Consider the following 26536-nt stretch of genomic DNA (forward strand, 5'->3'; position numbering starts at 1 on the left):
AATGTCAACATGGTGGCACAAGACACAAGAATTTCAAGCCTTCAGTATTTATTTAACAAAAAAAGGCTTTGAACAAGCATGCTTTGTAAAAGCACACCCCTGGTGATTAACATCACACAAATATAGATCCACATTGGGTGAAAGAGGAAATACTAAATAAATAAATAAATAAATAAATAAATGTAAAGGTACAATAATAACAAGTAAATATTTGTTATCATTATTTTTCTTATTTAAAATATTAATGTTATTCTATTCTATAAGGTCTTCAGATTTAAATATAGCTCTATATTAATTTGGGACACACTACTATTTTCATTTTTAAATTCACTTTTTATTTCAGTATATTTACAAGTGGTTTATTACAGTTGTTGCACAGACAGAAAGCTCCTGTGCTATGAGGAAGTGCCTCATAAAAGAAATTATAAGCAAGCAACAGTACTTCCATATCAGTAGAAAGATGTCAGTCATTGTTAGACTTAGGGCCATATTTGCACTGCCATATAATCGAGTTTAAAACTCCATTATATGTTGATGTAGACTCATATAATGCAGTTTAACTACATCAAACTGCATTATATGGGTCTGCACTGACAAAAAGCATTTGTCATCATTGCAATTTTTACAAGACAGAGATAAACCTGTATTACAAAGAGACAAGAATAACTTCCATGAAGCAAAAGGACAGGTAAAAAAGAAAAGTCTCCAAATAAACTGATCCAGGGAAAATTAGTCTATGTCTAAAAGACTTATTAACATTGTTACAAAAATATCATGATCGTCTTTCTTCAAAGTTTCAGAGTATCAAATAGCTCACAAGTATCATCAGAATGTTAATATATAAAGGGAGATAACAAACACTAATTTGCTGTAGGATCTACATAGCTTTAAAATAAATCAGCTTCTTAATCAACAAGAAGTTATATTCACACAATATCAAAACAAGTTTTGTGATGCATACATTACCTGAGATCTGATCTGGGCAGCTTTCTTAGGATCCACCATACGGACATGCTCAAAATGCTTGAGTGTATGTTGTCTGTCTTTCTGTTCGGCACGGACATACTTCTTCAGCATGTTAAATACATGGCGAGGCTGCAAAGACAAAACCATCCACATATGTCATCCATATTTTAAGCCACAAGACAGCCAGCATTTTTGCCAGTAGGAATATGTAGTTATTTGAAGTGCATGAACAAAACTGTTCCAACATGTCATATGTAGTAAAAATAAAATGACGTAACGCAAAAGGACCTTGCTTTCAATGATATCATAAAACCTGGTTGTCGCAAAAAAGAGGCGAGTGTGCTTACATTTTTTCAGGCTCCTTATACAACATTTTAACCAAACCTTAACTAAAATCAGTTAATTATCTCTGTGATCTTTCCTTCAACAGGGCACCATATTATTCATCTGAAAGCTCATTAACAGGGTATAAAGACAATTAATTGGGGACAATGTTGTGCATCTTACCATTACACCAATGAAAACACGACTCTCTTGGTCACCAAAATGTGCTTGAAGGCTCCTATTTGGAATCTGTGTTTGTTTACCTCTCTCCAATTATCTCCATAAAGGTCAAACCTAAGAGGATTGTGCTGGGGGAGTCCAATCCTATATTGTTGTTGTTGTTCATTCGTTCAGTCGTCTCCGACTCTTCGTGACCTCATGGACCAGCCCACGCCAGAGCTCCCTGTCGGCCGTTACCACCCCCAGCTCCCTCAAGGTCAGTCCAGTCACTTCAAGGATGCCATCCATCCATCTTGCCCTTGGTCGGCCCCTCTTCCTTTTGCCTTCCACTTTCCCCAGCATAATTGTCTTCTCTAGGCTTTCCTGTCTCCTCATGATGTGGCCAAAGTACTTCAACTTTGTCTCTAGTATCTTTCCCTCCTATATTAGGAATTTCAGGAATGGGGAATCTCTAGTCTATAGAATAGATACAAGGTAGGGGGGTTCACATCCAGCTTCAAATGCCTTCTCTCCAGTCAGTGATGGGCAATATGAGGGCCTTTAAATTGCAACTATTCTGCAAAGAACTGAGTTGTGGTGTAGTGGTAGATATTCAGGATGATTTGCACTGTGTAGGTATACACAAAACTAAAATAAATACAGATTAAAAACATACTTAAATACCTGTGTGTGTGTGTGTGCGCGCGTATGTAAGAGTGAATAAAAAACACAGCCAATAGTTTAATTATATGTTTGAGCTGTATTTGCTTCCACGTTGGTGTTAAAGTCATGGAGCTGTGGATCCAGAAATTTCCCCTTTTGTCTAAAATGCTTGAAGGAAATGAGACCTCTATTTGAAATTGAGACAATTCAGAGTAAAAACTTTCTGGCTACTGGTTGTTCAACTTTCCTAGTCAGGATTGCAGCTGTGTGTTTTGTCAACCATATATCCTCATCTGTGGTTGTTTACTACACAGATTTTCTATTGCAGATGTAGTACCTAAGGTACTATATATCAATTTTTCATTACATAAATAAGATTATAAAACTGACAAGTAATGTTTTGTTGGATATAGTAGCTTCAGTCTGTTACAGTGTTCCTGTATTAACTATATTAAGATACTTACAAGAGATGTTTGGAATCACAACACTGAAATCCAGGATTGCTGACTAGGGTTTCGGAATAGATTTTGCAAGCCATGGTTTCCACACTCTTTAAGCTAGTATGATGGCAATACCACAGATTGCTGCATCATTCAGACCTTCGAACCACCCCACATAGGAAAGGTGAGACAGCTGCTATGTTGCTGCAATCTTTTGGTACTATCCTGTTATACAGGCATTGAATGTTAACCTTTATTATGCTGGAAGCCACTCTGAGTCACCTCATAGTGATAGAGTGGGCTGAAAATTAAGTTGTTGTTGTTGTTGTTTCCTGGATTCACTAATCAAAACACTCTTAATGGGAAACAAAAAACTGCAACTCCTTTAGTTGAACCTACAGTTTAGTAGATGTCATGCTTTTCACTATCTAGAAAGTTTTGTGAACCTATAGCCCAGGGGTCCTCAAACCAAGGCCCGGGGGCTGAATACAGCTCTTCAAGGTCATTTACCCGGCCCTGACTCAGGGTCAACTTAAGTCTGAAACTGCTTGAAACCACACAACAATGACAACAATCCCATCTCATCAGCCAAAAGCAGGCCCATGCTTCCCATTGAAATACTAATAAGTTTATATTTGTTATAATTGTTCTTAATTTTAATTACTGTATTGTTTTTAAGTGTTTTTTGCACTACAAATAAGATATGTGCAGTGTGCATAGGAATTCGTGTTTTTTTTTTCAAATTATAATCTGGCCCTCCAACAGTTTGTGGGACTGTGACCTGACCCTCTATTGAAAAAGTTTGAGGATTCCTGCTATAGCCTCTTGTGATCTGAAGCTACTTACCTTGATTTGTTTTTGTGAGACTTAGAATTGTATTGTAATACATACAGGCTAATAAATAAGCAACCAAAGTGCCAAATATGGCAAAAGGGTGGTTAAGGTTACCGTATTGAGGAGTATATGAAAAGGACACAGAAGTTGTTCAGATTATATTTTGAGTTGTTTTCACATTACCAGCACATGATGATAATAAGCAAAGAACTGAAAAATCTTTACTTCTTTATGGAATATGACAGACATTTTTATCTGCTGTACTGATCCAAAGCTGTAAGATATGTTATAAGGAAATTAAACTATCATATCATATGGTCTTGAAACACTGCCTCGAATAAGCTAAATGATTTGTACAATTTTCTGATAATAATTTTTATGATGTGAGGAGCCCAACTAGGAAAGGGTGAAATGCAGAAGCTTCATGACATAAAAATGGTATGGTATTAAATGAGTGAAATGACTTTAAAGAAAACTGTATGCCAAGTTTTAAAAAACAAATATGAAATGTCAGAGAAGGGGATCTGTATGAAGGATTTGTTTAGCCATTGTGATTATTGATATTGAAGAATTATTAAAGGCTTTTTAAAAAACAGAATTATAACTTGAATGGTAAACCAACAATCTAATTGATAAGCAGAATAATATTAAATAAGATACTAAGATTACTCATTGAAAGAGATTATTTTCAGCTTGTGTACAAGTTATGAAATAATGCCATAAAACCAAACAGTGCAAGATTAAGTATACTTTAGTGTTTATAACTTGTAAGTTAATTGAGTTATCTAACAATCTCTGATGGTCTTTAGGGAGGTAAAGTTTTTAAATGGAAAAAAAAAACTTTTCAGTACCAACTGTTTCTTTAGCCAAACAACTTCTAAATCTGTCTCTCAAATGAGGGTGGACTTTTACATTTCCACTTGAGAGATCTAAAATAAATGAAGTATTATTGGCTAATGGTCTAACATAGGTAGTTGTGTGTGTGTGCAATATTAGTAGAAAGAAAAAAGAAAACTGCAAATGCTCACTCTCGCTTGTTTCTTGTTCTGATAAAATATGGTTATTCACTCAAGCAAAAGAAAAAACAAAACAAAATAAAAGTAGTTATTTTTTTTCTTATGGGACCACAAAATAAACTATTTTATCCTGCAATTGCTACAATGGGGAAAAAAATAAAGAGGCAACCTGGAGCTGTTTCAGTATTTTGGATGACAACTCACATCTTCTTTGTCAACTAGTCATGAGGTTTAATGCTTCTGAAACATTTGAACCAAATTTAAAACTGGCACACTGTAATTAATAATATTATCTGTAACATATTAATTTCAGAATGAATGAGGTTATTCCTTGGGGAGCCCACTGTATCCATTGTATACTTTTCCCTGGATGCTGATGGATGAAGACTTCAGGGTGCACCAGGATACTTGAGCCAATTTGAACCACCACCTGGATGAGTTTGGCAGCAATGCTCCACTTCAAACAGAAGGCTGTTCTACTGTAAACACTTTGACCTTAGCCTTGGGTCCAAAGATGCCCAGTGTCACAGGAGTCGGCTTGCCAGGTATTGCAGATTTTAAGGGACAGTCCTGTATTTGACTAAAATGCCCAGCATCCCAAAACATTCTTTCCCGGGACATCAATTGTCCTGCCTTTATTTGTTTATCAAAATGTATGAGCCTCAAAGATAAAACACTATTTTAATACAATTTTAGTATCATTTTACTCTGTTTTCATCTTGCCAATTGCAACTTGTGTGTTGCTCATATCATGTCCCTTATTTTCACCTTTGATGTCTGGCAAACTGTTGGCTTCTCACCTGTAGTTCAAATGCATTGCTGGGCTTTCCCTGGCCTTGAAGAAATTATTCAGCAGTCTGACTAAAAAATACAGATAAGCTTTGCACCTCTTTTGCTCAGAGTTTTTTTTTTTGCCTATAAGAGAACTGCCCCTTCCTTGAAGACCTCCAACCTCTCCTTTCCAACCCATGTCCTGAGCAGAAGAAATAATGGGCTTCAACAGCCCAGAGAATTCCTTCTTCAAATAACATTGATAACATTCAAATAATATTTAGAACCTATCCTCACCCTTTTGTATAATATTTGTGGCAGTGGCTTACTGGGAAAGGACCTACATAGGCTTGGAGAGGAAAGGGGATACCAATTTCTTCATGTGGCATGGTTCAATCTAAGGATGCTTACCATAGATGCAGGTGAAACGTCAGGAGAGAATGCCTCTAGAACATGGACATGTAGTCCAACAAATCCTACAACAACCTCATGCAATGATTAGTTTGTGTCCTTTCATAAAACCAATTGCTGTACAGGCCTATAGGAAAATAATAGCTGATGTATTTCCTAAATATTCACCCAAAGATGGATAATATTTTAAAATATAGTAAAGTGTTAGTTTACATATATGTGGGAGTGAAAACTATAAAGCTGAATGAAAAAATACTCATGGAAGCCAGTAGAGGCTCTCTTGAGTTCTACCAAAAAATTCCCCCTTTTCCTCATGATGGGGGAAAAAATGAATATTTTCACTGATTTATCCTAGAAGACAGATTAGTTAGCACTTACAGTGCTGGCTTTCTGAACATATCAAAAAGGCATATGTATTTCTTGTCAACATTGGTTCTATAGTGCAAAACCATCTGTTACATTGAAAATTGGAATTTTTAAAATACAGTCTAAAAAAAGGTTTCCCCTTTCCAAGAATATATAGGCTATGCCAAAAGTCTCCTTACATGGGAAAAATAGCAAATTAATATTATATTTTACATTGTGTGTGTGATATACAAACAGTAGAGAATATTTTGTAAAATTTTGCAATGAATACTTTGTAAATAAAAGTACATTTAACTGCCATTTCCACCTGTATTTACTATTGTTGTGTGCCTTCAGACTTACGGCAACCCTGAGGGAATTTTCCCTTGCCTTCTTCCACTGAGTCCAAGGTCATCCATTGGGTTTCCATGGCCAAGCAGGGATTGGTCCTCAGAGTTGTAATCCAACAGTCAAACCACTACACCACACTGGCTCTCCCAAAACTATATACTTGCATTCATATAAATCACACATACATATTTCTTCATTTTTTGCCAAGCTGTTGTGCTCAAAGTACCTAACACATCTTTCACATCTTTAGTTGAAATATACATACATAAAATATTAAATTCATGAGGAAAATACATGCAAGATCCAATTTGGCATACCCAAAACCTCAGAGACAATGAATATCCAGGTACAAACTCAGAAAAGAAGCTCAAAAATGTAGCTACTATTAAAAACAGAACCTCATAATGAGATTGAACCTGAGGATCATTAATAAGGCACAGAGCTACGTGCCTCAAAAGTGCCATATAACCTTTGCCAAAGATTTCCCATCCTTAAGGTGCAGAGCTCCAGAAGATGCCACCTTGAGACAGAGCTCTGAACTATTGGTCCTGCCATTTTTTCCAGTTTGAAACCATGCCTTTCCTTCTGTTCTAAGACAGTGGTTCTCAACCATTGTCTACCCAGGTGTTTTAAACTTAAATTCCCAGTTTTCATGGCCACTGGCCAAATTGTCTTGGGCTTCTGGAAGCTGAAGTCCAAAACACCTGAAAGATCAAAGATGAAGAACTGCTCCTTTAACTCAACACAATCAAACATGAATGTTTCGTATGTATAAAATAGTTAATTTCTTATTCAAATATCTTTCAGAGTATGTGTTAACAGGATAAATTTACTGAACTGTTCAACTAAATGACTAAGAGATTCCTTATACTTATGCAACCCAGAGTTGGCCTAAGTTTGCACATATGTCTGGAAGATTAATAAAAAAGCAGATAGAGGAAACATTTATTAATAATATGATACATGATATATCCTGAGATAAGCCTGAAGAATTTTCAAAATATTCTTCTTGCTTTCTTCAGAGCAAAACTTAATTTTGACATTGTATTATACTGCAAGTAACATTCTGTACCTACTATTAGCCAAGAAATGAGCATATCCAAAGTAAGTATTTTGGCATCTTTTTCAGTTCCGCATATACAAATTATACACTTCTCAGCTCCCTGTATATATATGTCAAGCAGTGCAATAATAAAATCTTACCCCAGCACTGGCAATGAGACACTTTAAGGAGCATAGGAAAAGTTGTAAATCATACATAGCTGTCTTTCAATGTCTAGCTGGTTCTCCTCTGCTTATGTTGCTTGAGGCAGCTGCCTAACTTTGTGTAATAATAAGACTGGCACTATTTTATTTGATGCCAATAGAGCTTCTCTTCTGGTATTAGAAGCAGTTGGGGTTCAAAAAGCTATGGCAAGAAAGAAAAAGTTGTTATGATATTACTGTTATACAGTAACTATTGATGTTATATGACAGGATGTTGATGATAATGCAACTTCAAATAACTGTAATGTTCCAAATTATTGGGATAATTCTCTCATGCTATATGAATATGTTAAACCATATTCTAGTTAACCTTTAGCCTGATCCCACACATATATACAGATAATAGTTTCAATGGGTGCAATGAGGCTTATTCTCAAACAGTCGTGACTGAATTCACCTTACTCCACATATAATATAAAGTGACGAATCTATGTTTTTTTTAGTTTTGACTGCTTACTTTGGGAGGAACGGCTTGCAGTGCTGTAATGTAATTTTCTAGGGCCACACGGCGACGGTCATTGAGCATGGCTTCCACTCGTGCCATGTGAGTCTCTACGAGCTGTTGTCTCTCATTTGCAGCTTCTTGTTCCAGTGATTCTACCTTCTCTTGGAAGTGCTATTTGAAAATAAATGCAAAGTATCCCAAGTAAGTGACAAAACCGATTCAAGACAGTCAGTACTTTTTTGAGTTATATAGTAAAACCACTAGTCTTTTTCATATTTTATGACAAGAATTAACATTTCTGCTACAACAACCCATTTCTGCTATCATTTAGGACTGATCAAAAATCATAATCCAGTGGTGGAAATTACAGGGTTTTTTTTTATCATGTCTTTCAATGTCTAGGTGGTTCTCCTCAGCATATGCTGATTGAGAAACTACAAGTCTTTTCTGGTGTGAGAGAATTTTTCCATCTGCAGGGACATTGCCCAGGGGACACCCGGATGTTTTACCATCCTGTGGGAGGCTTCTCTCATGTAACCAAATAAGTTGATCAAGAAGTTGATTCTTAATTAAAAAAATCATTTGGATATATTTAACTGGGAAGAAACAAGTCACTCTTGACAAAGCTTAAGAGATAAATACAAGATCTCTTTCAGATGGGCTGCAATCCTCTATGGCTCAGTGTCACATTGTAGGTTCACATGTAGACCTAAGCTAGTCTGAGCCATGTTATTTACTGAACAACCTCTAAACCTCCCTACCTTGCACCACAATAGTCATTCCCTGCTTTGTGGACAGCAGGTAAAATTGCAGATGCATCTTTCTACAGTATGTCCCCATAGCCAGGCATGAAATGATTCCTGCAATTTAAAGATTCCAGAAGGACCCAAGTGGATCTCACCATTGATGTTAATATTTCATATCTTTCTATAGAGAGACTATTCTGGAATTCTACCTTCTCCCCACAAAGCAGGCAATGGCTATCTGGGAGGCATCAGAGGTTATATTCAGTAAATTGGGGGGGGGGGGGTGTTGCAGAGGAAAAAAGAATACCAATTTCTGTAGAGTCCAATAAAGGATACCACACATGTAAGGGAAACTGGAACACATACATGTCCCTAAAGAATAATATCTGCTTGGATTCAATAACACTGTAAGGGTGCAACTAGACTTAATTGTTAGTCCTAAATACAGTGGCCCTATTGAATCAATATAAATATCTAAGTGTTGGTTTACTGTATTGTCATTGAGCCAATGCATCAATGTAGTTTGAACTTACAACTGGATTTACTCTGGTTGTGATAATATTATATTTTTTACCCTCTATCAGTTTTGCCTATGCATTTACACAGGCAGAAACATTTAACATTGTACAAAACTCTATTTCATAGACTTATTTTTTATTTCACATTCCTAATTGGCATTCTTCTTTTACCTGGATAACAGCCTTTTTGTCAGCCTTTGGCAAATTCTTTGCTTGATGTTCTGCCTCTTCCCATTCCCTCATGACCTGCCCAGATGTAAACAGAAAATGAACACATTTTATTATGTTCACATACTTCTTAAGGTGGTTTGAGATTTATGGTTGCTTTAAAATAGATTACTGAGCTGATAAATGTAAAGTAAGCCTGAAGGACCGCTCCTTCAATTTCAATTTGAATAAATATCCTGAGTGCTGTCTGTATTGCTATGCCTTATGGATACTTCAAGTACATTCGAAGCATTTCTTTTCAGGCACAATGTACCATTGATTTAATTAGATTTCCTGCCAGGTAAATGTATATTCAGTTGCATTTTCAAACTACATTTTTGTTCTTAGAAAAATAATGCAAATACAAAAAAAATCTTTCCTTCTTTCCCATGCAGTTAAGAAATTTATTTATTTATTATTTATTTGAAACATTTATATTCCACCCTTCTCACCCCGAAGGGGACTCAGGACGGAGCACAACATATAAATCGCAAACATTCAATGTCGGGACATAAATGGACTAAGCACATACGTAAACCTTAAAATCATTACAATCATTTGTCTCATTAAAATCCGCATTGCTTCCGATAGCATGGTGAGCTTGGGCAGTCACGGAGAAGGCCCTCTCTCTCTTATCCCCACCAATCGGGCCTGTGATAGTAATGGGCCTCCCCAGAGGATCTTAATTTCCACAATGGTTCAAGGGGGAGATGCATTTGGACAGGTAAACTGGGCTTTTGGATATAGTCACAAAACTGTTGGTGACTTAAATGTCACACTCAAATACTGAAGAAAATAATTGTACAATGATGCTTCTAAATATACTGAATTCCATGTTTTTAAAGATACCAAGACTGTGGCTGGATTATTGTTAGTTACTCCCAGCTACAGCAGAGTTATTGAATCCATCATTGAATAAACACATAGGTAACTCTCATTGACTCATTAGTTCCACTGTACCCAGACTTAACAACAGGATTTAGGCTGGAATATGTCCAAATATATTTTTTCAAAGTACAGTTTGGGTAAAAAAAACACACTGATCCTTACCCTTAAGACCTGTGAATAATCTTAACACTTGATACATTTGTAAGTGCCTTCAAATTGCTTGTATGGAGTTTTCTTAGGCAAAGAATACTCATAGGTGGTTAGCCATTGCCTTCCTCTGAAATATAGGTTACAGTATGTAGTATTCCTTAGCAGCCCCCACTTAAATATTAACAAGGGCTACCCAGCGTAGCTTATCAGATAAACTTCCCAATAATAAACTAATAATGACTAGCCCCAAACAGTTTTCTATTCTGCTACTCTGCACATTACACCATACTGAACATTCTCAATGGCAGGTATGAAAACAACTGAGATTTTACAAGGAAAGTTTTGTAAATAAGAAGTTGTATTGGCGATTCTGCACATACAACTTCAATCTTGTTATCTGTTAGGGGATTGTAAAGTCTTTTGTTCTGGCTTGTTTCATTTTGGATGAGAATGTGTCACTCATCCAAGATCATGCAGGAATGGGTCCCTGTTTGAACTCTGATCTCCAGTGTCATAATTCAACATCAAAACCACTACACCATGCTGGTTCCCTATTTGATCTGGAGGAGATCTCAAATACTTCCACGCAAAAATACATATATTTTCTTTCAATATTCTCCTATCTAAAAAGCCTTTTATGTGTTTCTACTGTCCATCAAGTGGAAGTCCAAGACATTTGCTGACGCACTGTAAGTTATCTGGAGAACTAGTAGCAGATCCTGCTCTATCTTCTGACCATCTCTAACACGGGGAAAGCAAAACTACTGAAATCTCTGACCTAATTCACTTCCAAAAATACAGAAACCTGTCTATGGTTTTCTCAAATTGGATCCTTTTATCCAACATTTAAACAACACTCTATATTTGGGCTAAGGAACCTGTGAGCTCTAGATGTTGTTGGACTTCCAGTAGACCCAGGCAGGTTGGCCAGTGGCAGAGAATAATGGAAATATCAAATCTTTTAGACCAAGCCTTTGGGTAGCAAGCAATACAAGGAATGATCAGAAATTATGTGCAATTGATATTTGACGTTTGGAATTGCCTTGGACCATGATTTCTCGATTATATGATTTTAATGTTTATATTAATATGTTTTAACTCCACATTTTAATTGTCTAAATGTTACGTTTTATGATCTAGTTGATAATTATATGTCATGATTGCTCTACGTTAGGTTTTATATGTATGTAAGGCATTACATTTTGCCATAAATATGTTGGAAACCACCTTGAGTCCTGTCGCCCTCCCCCTGGGTGAGAAAAGCAGTATACAAGCAAAGTAAATAAATAAATAAAGGACGACAGAGTCCCACTCCTAATCTAAATCCTTATGCATTTTTTCTCATTCTTCAGCATGCATTTTAATGTCTTTCTGACAGTGCCACTTTACAAAGGAAGCATTGTTGTTTTGATCACAAGTTGTCTATTTATGTATCCTACTTAAGGGTAATATGAAAACTTAATACCATGGTGTGTCTATGTGGGAAAGCAGTATTCAGTGTGGATAAATTTTCACAGCTCTAAAACCTTCAGGATGAAGAAGACACAACAACAAAGTCATAGCTCAGATGACTGGTTGGAGAGGTAAATATATGACAGTTTAGCTCTGTTTCAGAGAATATACGCCTCTTGCAGAACTTGAACAAGGTGATTGTCTTTATCCATACATACTAGTCCAAAATGGAGAAAAGTATATCTTACTGCTCTCTCTCTCTCTCTATCTCATACTGAAGATCACAGGGTTAGAAAAAATATGAATGTTCAAAAAGGAGGCTTGCAGTGTGTCTGTGTCTGTTTACGAGGGAGAACACCTACATGTATAGTATCAAGAAAAAAAGTCAACAAAAAGATGCACATTCAATGAGGATGGGGTGCTCAAGGACCATGGAGATTTCCCATATGCGCTTATAAAGCTATTCTTCTTCAATGAAAACACAAAGCTATCAGGGCCGTACAGATTTATGATACTTCAAAGGCTTGGCTCTTTCATGCTGGGAAAATGACAACTTTTGGGTGAAGATTTAAAGAAGCCAACCATTTCAAAGTCAAAGCAGTCCTAAGAATTCAGGGCACATATTGTGTGTGTGTGTGTGTGTGTGTTCGGAGAAAGAATAGCTAGAGCAACAGAATGTGGTCCATTATTAAGGCAAATTTTAATCACTCTAATCCCATTTAGACTTTGCAAGCATAGGTTTTTCTTCACAACTAGGGATCTAAATATTATACACTATGAAATTCAGAGTTGCTCACATGCTACTACAGGTAATTTTTGACTTACAGAGTTGTGTTTGACTTGAAGAAAAAGAGGTAATTGTTAAAATATTGTTTCTATGGACAAGCAAAAAAACAAAATGGGTATGTATAGAAGCCTGTAACATTATTTGAAGAAGATTGTAAAACTGAGCTAGTAAAACGAAGCTAGTATTAAGGAACAATTCTAACAAGCCCAGAGACACTCTAACTGAGTTTCTATAGTCATTACAGGACCAATGTGTAAAGAGGTATTTGCCTCATGCCAAAAGGGCAAGTTCCTGTGAGTAATTTGAATAGAAGAATCAAGACACCCCCACATTTTCTTGAAATAAAGGGGTGGGGGAAGCAGAGTGGTAAACCTGTGGTCCTTTGAACATGACCAACTGGCATTTCACAAAAAAAAAAAAAAAAAGAACTGCAATATTTATGAGTCGCCTCCAGGCTGAGAAAGGCAGTATATAAATGTGGCAAATAAATAAATAAATAAATAAATAAATAAATAAATAAATAAATAAATAAATATATCATGTCAGAAGCAAATTGAGGTTACAGTTATAATGTATTTCTTTTTTTAAAAAAACCCACAAATAATGTTAAAAACTTGGCATTGTATTAGATTTCCAGGTCACTTGGAATGCCTCTGGTGTTGCTGTAAGAAGGTACTCCGTTGGGCATGTGGCAGGGCTCAATCTACATTGTAGTAGGTGGTCTGTGGTTTGTTCTTCCCATTTCTTAAGATTAGCACTGCATCTCGTGGTGCCAGAGTGCAGTTTGTTCAGCACCTTCCAAGTTGCCCAGTCTTCTGTGTGCCCAGGGAGGAGTTTCTCAACTGGTATCAGCCATAGATTGAGGTTCTGGGTTTTAACCTGCCACTTTTGGACTCTCACTTGCTGAGGTGTTCTTGCAAAGTATCTCTGTAGATCTTAGAAAGCTATTTCTTGATTTAAGGCATTGACATGCTGGCTGATATCCAAACAGAAGATGGGCTGGAGATGTCACTGCCTTGGTCCTTTCATTATGGGCTGCTACTTCCTGACATATGTCAGGTGGCACAATACTGGCTAAACAAGAACTGGACTGAAACAGAATAATGAAAGCTATGCATTCTCCACCCTTGGATAGATCTCAAAATTTCCAGCTATTTTCCAGCTATTTTTCTTTTGTTCAGTAAGGAGAGGAAGCACAAGAGAGGGGCCAGGAGGGACACATTGCCCACAGAAATGGTCTTAAGGACAGCTTGCCAACGTTGAAAGAAAAAGAATACAACAAAAGCTTAACTCCTTGTACCAGTAAGAAAGAAGGGAAGGAACTGAACAAGCCCAAGGTTCATTTATATAGAACTAAATGATAGTTTCCCATTATGAATGAACATTGCTAACGTCACAAAGAAAAACAAGTGGGGGAAATTAAGTAAAGATACTCATTTGTAGCTCACCTGAGACATTCTTTCACGGTGCTTAGCTTCAAGTCTCTCTTTTGCTTTCTGGAAATGGGAATGTTCATTCTCATCACCCGGGGTCTCCAGGTACTTGTCAACAGCATCAGGAGTGCTAGCAGCTGTGGTGGGAACTAATGAAAAGGATTGATGAAAGGAATAAAGAGGCAAAGGTTTACTTTAAAATGAAATATAGAAATATTGGTACACTTCCAACACAGCATGGCCATTCAAAGCAACTATCTACTAGAAGAGCACATGTGTGTGTGTAGCTTCACAAAGAAAAGATTTTTCTGCACTGCAGAGAAAGCACACACAAATAAAGGGTCTCAAAGTAAATGAAGAAAGCATGCAAAGATCTGAGTTATTCCAGTCTATTAGTATATAAAGAGATGATGTGAAGTAGAAAATCACATGTTTTATTTTGAAAAGCAAACATGTGCATCGGTAATCATGAACCTGTTTTTAAAATGATTTCAACTCCTGATCCATATTGCCTACAACCCAATAGGACTATGGTACAATCCTCCTCTCTGAGATCTTTTCCTGTAATGCTGTTTCCAACAATACTATATATATATATCTCATTTAAATACGGCAACAAGCAAACATCTTGTCAAATTGCTATGATAGAATAAATTCTTCTAGAAGGCAGGAATAATGCCCTTCTAAAAGGAAATAGAGACTTTTCTATGCAACCCAAAATTTCTGTCACTAAGGTAGCAGAACTTTAGTTCCATGGTAATAATGTGCAACAATACTTTCAAACTCAATGTTTTCTGGCTAATTAAAACTTCTGCTTAATTGAATTACAATGGTTGCTTATTTGCTAATAGTTTGTGGTTAAAATATTTTATTGTTAGTTCATAAAATTCTTTGGATTTTAGAGACTTTCATCTCCCCTATAGATTCGTTCAGTTCTTAAAATGGTCTGAAAAAGGTAGGTGACGCCACATGTGCTGAAGTCCACTCCAAGCAGGGCCTTTACCACTGCAACACCCACTATGTGGAAGTTCATCTAGCTCTTTCACATATTTCATATTTTTCTTTTCATTCTAAACACACTGAAAAACATAATTGTACAAGCATTTCTGTACATATACTTTGCAGACAACATATTATCTTTTTATGTTTTCGTACTGTATGCATGAAGTGTGCATATAGTTTATTACTGTTGCATGTCCATTTGATGATTTTGGACATAACTAATTTATAAATATTTCTAAACAAATATATATTTTTTATTCCCTCATGTTTATCAATGTACAACCATAACATACAAGTGCCTCATATTAAGTAATCTTATAGTCACCAAGCACAGCATTGTATTTTGCAACCACTTGAGGCTTTTCAGATTTCCCAAACTGAAAGTTACTAAATATTTTGACTCAAACGTTTGCGCTCTTCCATGTCTGTGAAAATCCTTGTATTACATATCTACATGGAGCACAACCCATCAAGGGCATCATATTCATACATACATGGCATTTTGGAGAGTAATCTTTTATTTCATATTATATGTTATAATTGTAATAAAGCAAACTACATAACCAAATGACAAATATTTAAAATACAACAATTTTTAAAATGGCTACTGTTTGTTTGTTTAATAGAAAACCTTTTTTACTCTGCTAAGATATTTGAAAACATTGCCCTATTGGATATCAGTAAGAGTCAGGGTAATAGGTTTCTCCAGCTCCAGTCATGATTCTCGGAACCACTATGCAATCTTGAGTATTGACTCAGGTGTTATGTCCTTCAAATCCTAATGAAAAGGTTACGGAGCTCCCTGACAGATAGCAAAACTTGCTTCAGAGTCAACATTAGGGAACAATGCCAAGACTGAGTGGGCAGGATTGCACAAACAGAAATCTCCTGCTCAACAAGAGCAAATTTCTGTATGTCACACAAAGTGCTTCCACTGATTTGTGGCACATCCAAAAAGGCACGTACTCTTAATGTCTCAGGAAGACATTTCTGAAGACTCTACTGGGTCTTTTTCTCTATGGTAAGTGCACAATTCTTACTTGTCAGAGGCTGTATGGGGAGAATAGGTGTTTCTTTTTCCTTTCAAGGATTATATTTCTTGCAAAGGCAGTAAATGTTGCTTGCATAATGGTTACAATATTTTGTAGATAGGAAAGTGTAAGTATGTCCATCTTACTAACGTATAGTATGAGACTAATACATACTTAACTGGTTCCAAATGAGTAATGGGCATTAATGTGAAATCTATGATGAATTATGCAAACTTCACCCCTCAGCACCCACATTTTTTCTGCCTTTCATATAATTACATAAAAAGGACCCTAGTAGATGCTTGATTTTTCACTGCTGGATATAGAGTGAATGTTCCATGCACAAATGAGTAGATGCAAGCAACTCAGTCCTGGAACAGTGCTATATGTAAAGAATATCTATAACTATTCATTCCCACATCAGAAAACAGGTGCTGCAACAGTTAGGAGACCCTGTCAGTCAAAATAATAGGTTAGCAAGAATTTTGCACATTTTTCTCCTATTCTTTGATGTACAAAAGTGTTTTGCAGGAATTATTTTACAGAGAACCTTTCTGAATAAAAAGCTCTTTTTCACTCCCCCCCCCTCCCCAACAGAAAATGGGTTGCCTCCAAAGAAAAAACTTTTTTTCTGAGCAGGAGATATTTTCTGTGCAGAAAGTTGTTTGTGATGGCTGTTATTTTTTAATGTTCTCATAGAATAATTTCTATGTAGCACTTCAGGGCCATCAACTATAGAATACTATTAATTAATTATTTTTATCGTGTCTGAAGCAAGTTGAGGGTACAGAATACTATTGAAAAATGTTTATTTTCTCCTGGAGTGGAGAGAAAACTAATTATCTGGCCTCATGTGTGAGAATGAACTAGTCACAGATTTATATCCCTATTGTGGGCAGTCAGATGGATGAGCTTTGATATTTGATTGCTTCTTGGGACAACTTCCATTTGCCTCAGGCAAAGACTGCATAACTGTGTTAGAGGAATATGAACCCTGCCCAAGAATTAAGTTGCAGCCAAATCAGATAAGACAGCAGCAGACCAGTTTGCCTAACCTCGGGCCAGCCCCATTCACATTCAAAAGGAAGCCAGAAAAATAATGCACCCATAGCTTAACTCCATGAGGCCTTTCTTCAAAACCACTTTACTCCAGATGACCTCACTTCTGGTATCAAACTGGTTGAGGGAAAAAGCTGTCAGAAAGAGAGGAGCAGATTGTGGGAGAGTAAACTGGTACTTCTATACCCCTTCTGTTTTGAAAAAAAAAACCCTCAAGATTTTTCTTCCAAAGGTAGTGTCCTAAATATGACCCTTGGATTAAAATGCCAAGTCTTCACCATGGCCTAATATCTATATAGGTAGCATCCTAAAGAAATGCACTATAAAAGATATTGGATGGCTAAATGGAAAGTTCTGTGGGTTTTTTTTAAAGCATCTGTAGCACCTTTGGGTCTAAATGCTACCACTCATAAAAATGACTCACAAAAAATGTCTTGTTAATGACAATTATTGTTTAAAACAAAATAAATCATAAGAAATGCCAGAAGTTAAGTCACCACTTCAAATAAAAAAAGGAAGACTATGATATTCCACTATCAACAGTAGTACAGTTAGTTAAGGTAATGCTAATCCACTCAACCCACTTATGAGACCAATGTTTGGCAAAATTTCAAAAGCAGTGTTTTGTTCTGCTGGCAGCTTGAGGAAAACTGGCAAGCGCTAGAGATAAGGAACCTTTCACTTAAAATCCTTTCTTGATTTCTGGGGAAACAGATGCTGCCAATGCAACAACATCTTCAAGAAATGCTTGGATGGATTGGTTGGTGATAGAAATGAAAAAGTGGAGACTATAACTATCAGGGACCTGTTTGCATTTAAAGGTTTTCCTTGGTATGGCACTGAAGAACATACAAGTAGCCCCCAGGTTATGAACAAGAGAGGTACTGTAGGTTTGTTCTCAAGTTGAATTTGTTTGCAAGTCAGCACAAGTACATTTTCCAAACCTGCAACAGAAACAATGAAATTTTGGAATTAAAAGATAAGATGAGTTGGTTGAGGTGGCACAAGAAAAGGGTTTGGGATTAAAGGGGCATAAAATAATAATAAAAACAGAATTTAAGAAAATTGTAATAGAATTATAATCATAATATGTTTCAAAACTAGATGGGAAGCATTTTATTATCATATATTGTTACTTTAGATAGCAATTATGCAAAATTTTAACATGCTCAAGGATTTTATGTATAAGTTGTATTGAGACATTAATAATTTTTTGGTCTTTTAAAAATATTATATTTCCTGATTTAGATATTGCTTTTTTTTTAAAAAAAAAGAATGGTTAATTATATATTTTGTTTAAAAATAATAATAAAAAAAGGAATACACACACAGGCTTTGGATAGCATGAGGAAGGGTTAACACTGCTGCAGTATTTGTTTTTCTGTCTGCATCCCTGTTCAGAAGATTTCACGTGACTTTCTTTCCCTGTGATAATTGCTTTTGCATGTCATCTGTCCCTTAAGTAGCGTTAACTATGGTATGTTTAAATAAGACAGATTCACATACTGTTTTTCTTAAAATTTGAGATTAATGAACGATTTTTACAATAAAATACAAGGAATTGCTTCCCATTCCCAAACAAAAACTTGCAAATTTCTTCTCACAGCAATCTGGGAAAGACGGTGAGGGGGCAATGTGAGCTTGAAGTTTGCTGTGATTCATTGCTTTCACAATACTGTTTAAGCCCTGGATTTTTTTTAAAAAACTAAATAGATTCCCAGGACACTTTTAGTCAAACTGTAATTGTCCTTCTTTTCCTTGTGATCAATTTGCCTCAGGTGAAAAAAAAGAATAAGTACCACCTTTGTTTTATTTTGTATACAGCTAAGGAGGCTGGAATAATTTCACGTTCAGCTTTCAAAAGTCGAGAGTGATGAAATTGTTAAGAATATTACACTATACACCAGGGGTCCTCAAACTAAGGCCCGGGGGCTGGATGCGGCCCCCCAAGGTCATTTACCCGGCCCTCGCTCAGGGTCAACCTAAGTCTGAAATGACTTGAAAGCAAACAACAATAACAACAATCCTATCTCATCAGCCAAAAGTAGGCCCACACTTCCCATTGAAATACAAATAATTTTATATTTGTTGAAATTTTCTTCATTTTAATTGTTCTATTGTTTTAAGTGTTTTTTGCACTACAAATAAGATATGTGCAGTGGACATAGGAATTCATTCATTTTTTTTCAAATTATAATCTGGCCCTCCAACAGTTTGAGGGACTGTGACCTGGCCCTCTGTTTAAAAAGTTTGTGGACCCCTGCTATACACAAAGAATGGAGGGCTTTCCTAATTCAATTGGTCCAGTTAATATAAGGTTCAAATGCAAAGCAAGGATGAAAATAGCAACTGTAGAATACATTACTGCACCAGTCTCAAGGAACAAGTAAAGCTTATATCTGCTATTTCAGAGAACAGGGACAGACCTCATGACAAACTTAAGGCAAAATTCAAAATTTCAAAAGCAGTTAGCAAAACACTGGGATCAAGATTTATTTTGTTTTGAAACCAAATATCCCAAGAGCATGCACCAGCCTTATGTGTGAGTTTAAATATTTACTGGAAGCCAGCCATAATTAATTTGACCCCTTTTGTAAACTGAATTGATTAACACATAGGAAAAGGAAGACTAAATTGTCTAGAGTATAAAACCATTATAAGTATTTGTTTTATACTAACAGATCAAAACAATACTTAAGCAGTCTTCCTGTATCTACCATGATAACATTTGTTCAAAACAATAAACCTTGCTTAGTATTTCTGACTTTTGACAGCAACTAATTGGACAAAGACTTTCAAGTCAGAAGCACATTAAAAGGTATATTGTCTACATTAGGGCTCCGTGGGGGAAAATCTCATTGGGTGCTTGATTTGTGACTAGCCCCCCTTCCCAAAGACAGAAGAGTGTGTCTGGTGGCAAAACAGTGCAGTTTTGGAATGTTTCCGATGTATCACCTGCACACAATGTTTCAGATGTATCATCTGCACAACACTTTAACTATCATAGTTTCATCCAACAGAATTCTAAGATCTGTAGCATGGTGAGGTACTTAGCATTTTTAGGTAGGAAAACTTTAGTAAATGTTTATAGAGAATCCTAAATGCTCAAGGAAGGTACAAATCAATTGGGTGGAGTTATGAGTAATAAAATGGTATTAAACTGCTGTAACTGTGTAATGGAGAAAAAGATTGAAGGGCACATCTGCACTGACCACTTAGTTTGGATGGACCCTGGATCAGTCCTGTGCTGGCCAAACATCATATGGAACTGATCTGCGGTAATGTGGGGCAAGGCCACCTGAACACAGCCTTGCCCCACATTAACCAAAGTCAGAGGACAGTCCAATTCTGCCCTAGATCAGGCCTGATTTAATGGGTCAGTATAGATCCATCCTTAGTCTTTTGATTATCAAATATACATCAATGGTGCACACACATATATAAATCAGTCTCTTTCCACACTGATTCCCTTTCACAATAATAATAAAGAACCATATATGTATGTATGTAATATATTTCATAAAGAAAAAAAATTACAATGTGTGGATTTGTGTGTCTCAGCATTTTAATGCATGCTTGCTACTTTACTGAAAGATGATAGCAAATGAAATGAAATAATGAATGGTAATTCTACAGGCTTATGTTTGTTGCTGGCTTGATTATGCATTGTACATGCATGATAACAAATATACAGATGGACAAGAGCTAAAGTACTCCTACAGCAAGTCCTCTAACAGAGATTATACCTCTAAGTGCCTTGTCTCCCAATTTTCATTACATTGCTGCAAGGCAATTTGTGTCTAGAACACAAGATGAAAGAAGTCCCCAATTGTCATGCTTGAATAGAAAGAACAAGTGAGTGAGCGAGCGAGAGAGACACGTACTAATGGCCAAACACACTCTACAAGACGTGGGCAATTAGAGAAGCTGACAGAGATATGGTTAGTGGTGGTACGGACAGGCCCACTTCCAGGGAAGTTTGTAAAAATCCGCTACAGAACAGCAGAGGCAGAGTGGCACAAGAGAGGAAAGACAGAAAGACTGCCACAGGCTGGAGAGGTCCACTTACTGACGCTGCCACAGACTGCCATGCAGTATTCCTCAGTGTCAAAGTTGTTTCGGTTTCCACCACATCCGCCGTAAAAGAATGGTGCACACTTTCCTTCAGTCACATCAAAGTACCAGCGGGAGATCATTGCTCGGCAAGGACCAGTCTCAGCTTGTTCAGAGCACACCTCTAATTATAGGAGATGTGGAGGAACTATATTTAGCGTGAAAGTGGAATTATTAATACTATTCTACATATCTTTACTTGTATTTACACACTGGAATACCAAGGTCACCCTAAGAGTGATTACGATATGGTTCATATTCACTTATGAACTGCATGATGATACACCATTGTTATATCTTCCAAAAGCCAAATGGTTTAAGCCCCACTTTTGAAACCAGATATAACTAAGATCTACTGTTCTTCCTTCATTCTGGTAAGTCCAGCAGGCAAATTGAAAGCTGTTGTAGAAACACTCATGCATCCCTACATTACAAAAATATAATATCTTATTACAAAAACTAAAAATACAGTGGAATCTATTTCTGTTATGAAAAATATTATATTATAGGGTTGATCAGGGAGGAGAAATTGGGAATATTTTAACACACAGCAAGACCAATTGTACTCTTAAAATTCACATCTGATTTTCCTGCATGTGAAATATGAACATATCTTATGGAATGCATCACTGAATAGATTTGCTTGCTCACATTTTAAATTTTCATTGAAATTTCATCTAGTCACTACATCTCTGAATCAAAGATCTCTTAATGGTAAAAAAACAAACATATAGATCAGAACTCAGATACAGTTTCTCACTAGTGTACATATCTGTGGCCCTTTACCAATAATGTTCCAAACAGGAAAAAAAATTAGATACATGTTTTCCATATTATAAAGCAGTACTTTTATTGTCCTTCCTTATTCCCTTTCATCATGTGTCTCTTCAGAACAGGGTTAATATTCAGATTTGTGGAGCTGGGTTAAGTATGTCCGTGTTTTCCAGTTTGGCGGACAAAAAAAAATGCAGCTGTACTGTCAGTAACACAGAAGGGTTTTGAAAACATATACTTTTCAACAGAGCATTTATTTAATGAGAAAACGATTACCTGACTGGGATCTTCCAGCACAGTTGTAAAGATATCACCCCAGAAGTAAGTCCCATTGAATTTAATGAGGTTACTCACTGCTAAGTGACTGTAGAATGGTGACTTTATGCTCTTTGTGGGGTGTCCAAATTAATTGCTACCAAGGTCAAAATTACTAGCAAAAATGAAGGAAATAGGAAACAGGAAACATTACACCTCAAATATTAATACCTCAAAATAAAAGCTACATTCACCAGAGTTCTTGGTTTGTGTACATTTTCAAATTTATTTGGAGTAAACTCTGGAACTGGCAAACACTTTAAGAATAAAGCTGAAGCATTTACTACATACTGGCAGTATTAATCCCCCAACAGTCAGTGAAGGCAAAAAAAGTAATTATTTGTTTCGAACACAATGTCAAAAACCAAAAAGAATTACTATATTTATTTAATTGTAAGATGCACCCTAATTTTAGTGTCACCACCAATAAAAGTACGTAAGATACACCTGTAATTCTAAGATGCACCCGATTTTTAGAGAAAAAAAGTTTAAGAATTGAAGAAATATAGTAAACACTCTGAAAAATTAAAATTTACTTCTAAACATTTATTTTTAGCCTATGAGAAAAATTGGAATAGGAATCAAGTAGCTTGAAGTGAGTTTCAATTACTTCTTCATTTACTTCTACGTCATCATCATCATAATCTCTATTTTTGTGAATTCTTCATCACACTAAGGTATCAATGATTTACTGCACTCTGCAAAGAAAAGAGTGCTATTTTATCTACTCTATCAGCATTGCATATTTTGATGTACAATGCATTCATTATATGCCTCACCTCTTAATGGGTCTTGGGAATGTAATTTGTACTGACAATTTTCAAAATCAATTGTGTTCATATGTCCAGATAATATGTGAATTCACTTTTTTATTGTGTCAGAAGCAAACTGAGAATATACTGCAAGTTGTCTCTGTTGTGAGAGAATTGGCCGTCTACAGAGATATTGTCCAGGGGACGCCTGGATGTGTTACCATCCTTTGAGAGTTTTCTCTCATGCCCCACATGAGACACTGGGGTCGACAGAAAGGAGCTCACTTCATCTCATGAATTCGAACCGCCAACCTTCAGGGTTTCAGGTCAGCAGTTCAGCCGGCACAATGGTATAACCCATTGCACCACCATGGTGCTTTTTTTTTTTTTTTTTGGTGTTTGATAGAAATAATATATCTTTTTACTAGTGTCTTAATGACACTATTCATCTTACATTTGCTTCCAATTTATCCTCGGCTTCTTCTTCTGCTTGCTGCCTTCGGTTCCTCCATTCTATAGAAAATGGACAAGTCTTTTGATGTTTTACACACAGTGTGTAAAGGTTACTTTCTGACTATAAATCCCAAGCTCCCCCAAGGGATTTTGAATTACAAGTCAAAAAGCAGCATTTCCAACTTTGTTAAGTGCAATGCACATGAGTCTCTGAGCCTCAGTAAACAAAATGCATTGTTCTACAAAGTCAATCCCAACTACTCAATACTTACTTCCCAACAGACAGATAAACATCACTGTAGATGAATAAATATGGAAAGGACAGAACAGAGAACATTGAACTATACTGAAATGCAAAAAAAAACCCTCTTACAAATCATCATGTATTGGATCTGAGAGGTGAATGACCCGCGTGTGAAATACTTATTTGTTTGGATTACAATTCCCAGAATTCGCTAGCCAGACAACATGGTTAATCCTGACCATGCTGGGAAATTCTGGGAGCTATAGACAAAACTCACCAGACCAGGGCCATAAACATGTAATTAAGAAAGATGTATATTTTACCAAACACAAACCAAACCTACATCAGTTTTCTTGTTGACCAAATGTCCACTCTATTTGCCCATTTCAAAATCAATTCTTTGTTATGGATATTTCTTTTTTTTTTTAAAGTATTAAACATATAACAGTAATTAGGACAAAGCATTAACACGGAATTTCTAACATTTTCTCCCTAAATAGAATATACTATATTGACAAGAACTTTCTTGTGAGGTTACAGCAACTTTGACCTCCTTAAGCCATGCAGATGATTGGGCTGTTTTCTTACGTGATTACGATTTTGACCACGTGTTCATGGCCATTTTTTAAAATATATATATATAATTCCTCTGTATATGCAATGTTTTAAGTATCATTAAAGTTCATATATGGCATTTGATATCATGGCTTTATGAAAAGTTTTAATTTTACTCTACAATTAAGTCAAACTGAATAAACTCAGATGATCTATTTGTTAATGCTTGCTTTTTGTCACATCTGTTATGATATAAATATTTCTGCTGGATGCAATGTTATAAATCCACTTTTATGTTGTTATTAAACTAGAGTTGGTCCACTCTATGAATGGAATTTGCTCTGGTGTTGTTTTATCTTTTAGATATTGATTCAGTGGGTCTACGCAAGCTCGGACTAATGCCTCAATTTAGGAAAATATGTTTTCGTGTATGAAACCCTGATTCCATGTACTGATATGGAACATGTAGTATATCCTGCTTAGGATATAAAAATGATATCCTCAATTACATAGGCATTCTGACATATTTACAAAGCTTCCAACATAGCTGAGTTAAGCTTGTATATTCTCCTTAATTCTGCAGCCATTGGTATATTTACAGCTTACAGAGGAGTCTCTGTGCATGCCCTGGTGTTCTTGCGGTACTAGTTAGGGCTAATGGGAGATGCAGTTCAACACTATCCGGGAATCACAACACCCCAGCCTTGGCTTTAAGGCACCTAATTGCTGCAGAAAAAGCACATACCTCTATACTAGGTGCAAAGCCTTAGAGTTCAAGAGCTACAATACCTTTTGCAAATAAAGTGTTTGTATTTACAATATCAACTTCAAACAATTAATTTGCTATTGAGAGGAGACATTTCAAATAAACAGAAGCATCACTAAAACATGGTTAGGCAGTGAGACCTTTGCAAAGTCTCCAGTACCTGCCAGATGCTTTGTTACTTACAAGCTTGTCAAGTGTTTTACAAGACTGCAATATGACTCGTAACTTTCTTTATTGATGATTGCTCACCCCTTCAGCAAGCACAAAATGATTTAAGGCTATTTGTATATTTGTATTAAAAAATAACAGGAGGATGAAATCTCCTAGTAAACAAGTGTAATAGAAGAACAAGAAAACTCAGTGAAGGAAAGATGATTGAGGAAGACTATATTCTTGAATGGCTAGCAAAGGACTTTGTAAAAGCAGGTATTAAATAAAGGAGAATTCCAAATGACCAGGGCTAGTTGAAACTAAAAACTCTGGGACTGACTGGAAGAAAAAAGAAAGAATTTTTTTGGCTGAACAAGAGATCAAGAAGAACGAGATTTTGAAATTTGATGACTCAAAACTTTGTTTTATATATTTTTAAAAAGTATGGACCAACTCCTCATACAAGATATATTAGCTAATAGAAAGGCTGAGCAGTGAAAAAAGGGGGGATGAATGACAATGATATATATTAAATCCTGTGCATATAACACTAACTTACTAACAGGTTCGACTAATAAATTTCTAAGATTAAAAGTAAAGGTTTCCCCTTGACATTAAGTCTAGTCATGTCTGATGCTGGGGGATGGTGCTCATCTCCATGTCTAAGCCGAAGAGCCACCATTGTCTGTAGATGACTCCTAGGTCATGTGGCCGGCAAGACTGCATGGAACGGCATTACCTATTGATCTACTTACATTTGCATGTTTTCGAACTGCTAGGTTGGCAGAAGCTGGGGCAAACAATGACAGCTCACTTTTGGTCAACAAGTTCAGCAGTTCAGTGGTTTAACCCGATGCACCACCAGGGGCTCCTTCTAAGATTAGTTTGGTAATAAACACAACTAAACCAGAGGGTTTTTTTTTAAAGAACAAGCTAACAGGAACAATCAAGAACTTTTAAGGAGAAAGCAACTTGAAAAAAATATGATGATTAAAGAAGACATGACTATGGGGTTTAAAAATAATGGACTATAAGACTCCTCTTATAGTCCATTATGGATTTTTAGTAGTTGAAGCAATGGATGTTAGGGTAACAGAGATGAAAAACTGGAAATACTACAGTAAAATGTTATATAATGTTTTCCCCTTGC

The 26536-nt window shown here is 36.2% G+C and overlaps 1 protein-coding gene across 5 annotated transcripts in view; it reads right to left on the bottom strand.

Annotated features, from left to right (window-relative positions):
* APP (amyloid beta precursor protein) overlaps window positions 1-26536 on the bottom strand; it is a 185666-nt gene that overhangs the window by 29511 nt on the left and 129619 nt on the right. For 2 of the 5 annotated variants that reach the window (XM_060770470.2, XM_060770469.2), the window contains exons 7-11: window positions 21334-21501; window positions 14188-14321; window positions 9427-9501; window positions 8004-8162; window positions 967-1095 (exon numbers count right to left, since the gene is read on the bottom strand). In XM_060770470.2, coding sequence (XP_060626453.2) covers window positions 967-1095; window positions 8004-8162; window positions 9427-9501; window positions 14188-14321; window positions 21334-21501 — 665 coding nt within the window. The remainder of the gene's footprint in view (window positions 1-966; window positions 1096-8003; window positions 8163-9426; window positions 9502-14187; window positions 14322-21333; window positions 21502-26536) is intronic. The other 3 variants (XM_060770473.2, XM_060770472.2, XM_060770471.2) reach the window with 2 other exon arrangements.

The sequence above is a fragment of the Anolis sagrei genome, chromosome 3 (genome assembly GCF_037176765.1).
Source record: "Anolis sagrei isolate rAnoSag1 chromosome 3, rAnoSag1.mat, whole genome shotgun sequence".
Lineage (NCBI taxonomy): Eukaryota > Metazoa > Chordata > Lepidosauria > Squamata > Dactyloidae > Anolis > Anolis sagrei.